Source organism: Sus scrofa, chromosome 7 (genome assembly GCF_054392235.1).
Source record: "Sus scrofa isolate SSC_HxYL_T2T_F1_AM1 chromosome 7, Sscrofa_HxYL_maternal_Yorkshire_Landrace_v2.0, whole genome shotgun sequence".
NCBI lineage: Eukaryota > Metazoa > Chordata > Mammalia > Artiodactyla > Suidae > Sus > Sus scrofa.
Genome location: NC_139389.1, coordinates 125659033 through 125665032, shown reverse-complemented (window position 1 = coordinate 125665032; position 6000 = coordinate 125659033). Strand labels below are relative to the sequence as shown.

The 6000-nt window shown below is 48.1% G+C and overlaps 2 protein-coding genes across 3 annotated transcripts; one reads left to right on the top strand and one right to left on the bottom strand.

Moving 5' to 3' along the window:
• Nucleotides 1-240: 240 nt before the first annotated feature.
• LYSET (lysosomal enzyme trafficking factor) lies at nt 241-1998 on the bottom strand. 2 transcript variants are annotated; one of them, NM_001001629.2, is given in 2 exon segments: nt 241-1070; nt 1508-1998. In NM_001001629.2, coding segments are annotated over 2 exon segments (510 nt in total). In that variant the 5' UTR covers nt 1606-1998; the 3' UTR covers nt 241-658.
• Nucleotides 1638-4504, top strand: MOAP1 (modulator of apoptosis 1). Its single transcript, XM_021099631.2, has 3 exons — nt 1638-1644; nt 1683-2530; nt 2646-4504. The coding sequence occupies exons 1-2, from the start codon at nt 1638-1640 to the stop codon at nt 2471-2473; spliced, it is 798 nt and encodes a 265-aa protein (XP_020955290.2). The 3' UTR covers nt 2474-2530; nt 2646-4504.
• Nucleotides 4505-6000: the final 1496 nt, after the last annotated feature.

Sequence of the window (6000 nt, the reverse complement as noted above, 5' to 3'; positions counted from 1 at the left end):
CTGGGAACATCCATATGCCACAGGTGTGGCCTTAGAAAAAAAAAAAAAAAAAAAAGTTAGCTGATTAATAATGCCAGTAGCATTACCAAAAGAACATATTTTGCTTATCAAGAAACATCACCTCAATAATTTTAAACCAATTTCTCACACGGTGATAGCAAGCAAGCATAAATAGTTGGCTTAGCTACAACAGAATAAATTGGTATTTTAGTTTGAAGAATTTTAAAGCAAGCCAAGTAATTGTATAAAATTTAAATTTTATGACCATGTTTGGACCGTTTAACATTAAACACAATGGAAATGTTCATATTCATTTTTTTCCCCAAAGGAAAATTTTCTGAATCATCACTATGTTGCACAGTAGAATAAAAATATGAGTCCAGGTAAACTTATTCAAGTTTCTAAAGAATGCAAATAACAGGTAAAATTTTACTTCCAAAATCTGAAGTCATTAACATGATTTTGTAGTACTGTATCTCAGGCTTTACCTAAAAACTCATTATTATTCAGATAAAGATAGTCCCCTAGTCACATTTTTTTTAAAAAGCCTCTGCCCCACCACAACTTCCTGAGATCTGTGAAGGAACTGCAGTCTTGTGATCAGGCTCCATACAATACCGGCAGTTTTGTACTTGTAAGGAAAAAATGGCGACTGATTTTATGTGTCAATCAGTTGTAGTCTGCTGATCTGATTAGACGCCTTGACAAATGCCTGGTGGCGATTGCATATAACGGCCAAGCATATGGGAATAATACAGTAACCCACCGTCTTGGGGTCAGCTCTTGTACAAGAGTAAAGGAACAAAAACATCTGTAAGTACGGTATCAGAAAAATAATTGTCCAAAACCAAAAAGGTAGGGAAAGTAACCGAGATTTCAAGGAGTGTGTCCATGTGGTTCCCTCAAGGGGCTCCTCTGGGTGCTGCTGAATGTGTTCCAAGGCCAGCCTGTTGTAAGTCTCATTGATTTCAAAAACGTAGTAAAATGCTGCTGCACTTGCTAACAGATACAATCCCACTCCAATCCATCCCATCCGCTGACGGAAGTTCATCATTCTCCATGCTCTGTGCCTTCCGGTTTAAAAAAAAAAAAAAAAAAGTTAGGGTCTAATAAAGCTGGTATTTGTCAACTATTCCAAATGTACTTTATTTCCAATAAGCTCTAAAATACCCCCCAAACACATGTGAGGTTTAAAATAACTAAATTTCCATTTATTAAAGAAATGTAAACAACTTACAGGTTTTCTGTGAGTTATGAGGAAGTAAAGCTTCAGTATATATTGAGTGTGCTTTTTATGCGAATCCCACAGATCAACAAATCATATCTAGCTTAAATGGGTCCAGCACACCTTCCCTTAAACTGTAATTAAACTAGTTTTCTACGCAACATTTCACGTGTACAGTTCAAATACTTTCTGATTCACCAGTATTGCTTCATGTCACTCGGTTCTACAAGTCAAACCAATGTTGGAGCCCCCAAGTTAAGAAAGTAACTCTTAAACACTTACAGTGGTCCCGAAAATCTTCCTGTTCCCACGGGAAGCGTTAAAGAGTCACTCAGCTCTGAATAATCGGGTGGCTTTGGCATTTCAGAGGAAGCCACCATAAAAGAAATCCCCGGGGTTACCGGCTGGGAGAATGGTGAGCACCGCCAGTCTGGAGCAAAAGCTAATTGTGATTAAGCACAGCGTGACTGTAGCCGGTCACGCGGCGGCCCGGCCCCTGTCGCGGCTGCCGGAGCCCCAGCCGATGTCACCCGGCCCAGCCCGGAGGCTCCCAGCCGCTCCGGCCTCCCTGCGGCCGGCCCCGCCCCCTGTCGCGCTGCAGCGCCCGCCGGCCGCGACCAGGGCTGCGCGGGCGGCGCCAGACCCGGGCCTCTTCGCCTTGCACCGCCGGGAGCCCAGGACCGGGCAGCGGCCACCGGCCGAGCCTGCGGAGCTGGGCAGATTCCGACTCTCACCTCCTGTCCGGGTTGGCCCGCCCGCCGGCCGTCCCGGATGCTGCCACAGTCCGGGCTTCCGGCCCCGGCCGGAAGCGCCCTGCCCCGCCCCCAAAGGCCCGCCTCCCTTGGTGACGTCAGGGCCCCTCGGCAGCCGCGGGGCAGCCTCCTCCCGAGCGCACCTGACAGCTCTCGGATCGCTACGCAGGCGGAGGTTGCCGAGGCACCGGTGGTGACGCGACCTTCGGGTGGGCTGCCATCTGGGCCTGGTCCCTTCAGCGCTCCTCGACCTCTGTGCTTCGCTAGCGGCTCTGATCGCCGCGTCGTGCCTTGCTGCGGAGAGCGCCGCAGCGACGAGCGGTCAGCCATCCTCCGGCGCTCGTCTGCGCAGCCCCGGTTATCCCTCTCGGGTGTCCCTTCGAGTGGAGGAGAGGCCACTCTCCCGCTCCTCGGGCCAGGCCATCCGGGAAGCATTGGCAGCAGGTCTTGGCGCCTCGGCCGCCGGCGGTGGACACAGACACTGGCGACTAGATAATGGAGTGGGGAAGCGGGACCCCGCGGTCTGCTGCCGGGCGCCCGAGGCCGAGAGAGGGTAAGGTGGCTGGCTGCCGCAGTAGGGCCGGCCGCTGGCGCGGGTCCTCTGGGCTTCTCCGGGCTCGGGTCATTCCTTGACACTTTCAACTAACCCGATTGCTTGGTCCTTGCAGCCCGTCGGAACTCCGGACGTAGGAGAGACTTGACGGGGGTTCCTCGGAGGAACACTGTGAACTGTGGTGGCATCCGTGGCCAGGGCAAATTGGAATTTCAATCGGTTGTTTGAGGGGCACCATGACGCTGAGGCTCTTAGAAGACTGGTGTAGGGGGATGGATGGGAACCCTCGGAAAGCACTGTTGATTGCCGGCATCCCCCAGGCCTGTAATGTGGCAGAAATGCAGGAGGCTCTGTAAGCCGGTTTAGCTCTTTTGGGCGAGTACCGACTGACTGCTCAGGAGGCTGTTCCGGAGGGATGAGAATAGGCACGTAGCTTTAATAGGGCTTACTGAGGAGACAAGTCATGCTCTAGTCCCTAAGGAGATACCCGGAAAGGGGCGTGGCTGGAGAGTGATCTTTAGCCCCCAGACCCAGACAACGAATTTTTAAGCAGATTACATGAATTCTTAAAGGGAGAGGGCATGACTTTGGGTGAGTTTACCAGAGCCCTTGGCTATGGAAACGGCCCTTTTGAACTAGACCAGGGCATGATCCCAGAAATGCAGGCTGCTATGTTGGCACAGGCATTAGATGAGGCTGTGCAGCCTGCCCTGTAATACTTGAAGTACAAAAAGCCGAAAGTATTTTCAGGCAGTGACCCTTCAGAACCAGAAGAAGAAGAATTTGAATCCTGGCTGTTTCATATCACTCAAATAATGAAAACATGACAAATGTCAGATGCTGAAAAAAGAAGGCGATTGCTGGAGAGCCTTAGAGGCCCAGCATCTGATATCATTCGTGTCCTCAAGATAAACAGTCCTTTAATCACAGTCCCTGAATGCCTGCAGGTTCTTGAGCAGGTATTTAGGGTTCTCGATGATCCTAGGGAGCAGCAGTTCAAATATTTGACCACTTAGAAGGATGAAGAAAAACTGTCTGCTTACATACTAAGGCTGGAGCCTCTACTGCAGAAGCTGGTAGAGAGAGGAGCAATTGAGCCAGAAGTTGTGAATCAGGCCCATCTAGACCAAACCATTGCTGGAATGGTCTGCAGAACACCGGGCAGGAAGTCGACTCTATCAGAGGAGGCTCAGTCCCTGGCTTATTGCAGTTACTGACACTAATAAAAGATGAGGAGGCAGCGGCGGCGGAGGAGGAGGCCCTTCTCCAGGCAGGATTAGAGGGGCATTTCACTTGAATTGGGGAAATGAGGAAGGGCCATCTGGCAGGGCGCAGAGCATGAAGGTAGAACCGCCCAAAGGCTCAGTGATTAACACCAACCAATCCCTATCTTGTGCTGCCAAGTAACTCGTTTCTGGGCAGCTCTCAGTATAACGCTTTGTCGTTTGGGGCCCTGTTTAATATCTCCTTAATGTGTCATTGACTAAAAGGATATAGTCTTGTGCAGGTATTTATACATTTAAATTCACCCCATGAATTTTCTTATACACAGTTGTTCAAAAAGGCTTATCACTGCACATGTGTGATACTCTGAGAGGACAGGCAAGGTTCGGGTGCATATGCTGATCAGATCTTGTTGAGACGTCAGCTCGTGTGATAATAGGTACAAGCATAGCTGTCAGATGTGATAATGTACCAGAAATAGATTTTAGGTGCACAATGCCCTACATTAAACATGAAGCTACTGAGCAGTGGTTAAAGTATTATTTTCTGTGTGAATTAGAATTTTTTTATTCTGAACCATCAAAACAATAGGCAGAATTAAATGCTGAATCTGGTACGATTGCAACTGCCATCTCTAACCCCAGGTTCTGATGTGTGTCATCAAAGCATCTATTTCTGAGTATCATTTTAATAGGTTATAGACATGAACTTGTAAAATAAAGAAATGCAAATAAAATGACCTTTTAAAAATCTGTTTTGGAATTCCCATCATGGTGCAGTGGAAATGAATCCGACTTGGAACCATGAGGTTTCGAGTTCCATCCCTGGCCTTGCTCAGTGGGTTAAGGATCCGGCATTGCCATGAGCTGTGGTGTAGGTTGCAGACACGGCTCATATCTGGCCTTGCTGTGGCTGTGGTGTAGGCCAAGTGGCTGTGGCTCCGATTAGACCCCCTAGCCTGGGAACCTCCATATGCCATGAGGGTGGCCCTAAAAAGTAAAAAAAAAAAAAAAAAAAAAAAAAAAAAGTGCTCATGGTGGGAGAGGGATGGGCTGGGTGTTTGGGATGGAAAGGTAAAATTAGTTTGTGATGATGGTTGCACAACTATAAAAATACAATGAAATTCACTGAATTTTTAAAAAAGATATGCTCATAAAGCAGAAATCAATTGGTATTTTAAAGGAACATGGGAGCCAGCCTGAAAGAGCTCCCACTGGCAAAAGATACAATTTGAGGAACAAATTTGGATTATAACCCAAAGTGTAACATAAATATCCATGAGTTAATTCTGATATAAATAAGTGTGGGAGAAGAGTCCAGTTTTCCTTGCAGAAGATTTTAAATCATTTGTGTGGATATTCCCCCCTTTAGAAAGTGGTGTTTATTGTCGTCCCCCATTTAAATGCGGGCGGGGATTCCTGTTGTGGCGCAGTGGTTAACGAATCCAACTAGGAACCATGAGGTTGCGGGTTCGATCCCTGGCCTTGCTCAGTGGGTTAAGGATCTAGCATTGCTGTGAGCTGTGGTGTAGGTTGCAGACGCAGCTCGGATCCCGCATTGCTGTGGCTCTGGTGTAGGCCAGCGGCTATGGTTCCAATTCCACCCCTAGCCTGGGAACCTCCATATGCCACAGGAGCAGCCCAAGAAATGGCAAAAAAGACAAAAAAAAAAGGAAAGAAAATGCGGGCTGAATTTAGGAATAGATTATGGAAAGGAAAACAGTACGTTTTCAGTGGAGAAACCTGGCGAGGACTGGCCTGCTAGGTCGCAGTTATCATCAGTGATCAGTTGTGTTGATGGCCTGTACCTCTGATACCAGGCAATGACAAGGTCACTTCACGTCCTCAGAGCCCATACCCCCGTCATGAGAGAAACACGAGACAAACCCACAAAATACCTAACACTCCTCAAAACCATCAAGATCAGGGAGTTCCCATCATGGCTCAGTGGTTAACGAATCCAACTAGGAACCATGAGGTTTCGGGTTCGGTCCCTAGCCTTGCTCAGTGGGTTAAGGATCTGGTATTGCTGTGAGCTGTGGTGTAGGTTGCAGACAGAGCTCGGATCCCGCGTTGCTGTGGCTCTGGCGTGGGCTCTGGTGGGCTACAGCTCCGATTGGACCCCAGCCTGGGAACATGGAATGTGCCTCAGGAGCAGCCCTAGAAAAGGCAAAAAGGCAAAAAGGCAAAAAACAAACAAACGAAAAAAAAAAACCATCAAGTCATGAAAAACAAGAGACTGAGAAA

What these genes read in the sequence shown, in the direction of transcription:
- LYSET (NM_001435035.1), bottom strand. Translation starts at nt 1,054, where the DNA reads ATGATGAACTTCCGTCAGCGGATGGGATGGATTGGAGTGGGATTGTAT.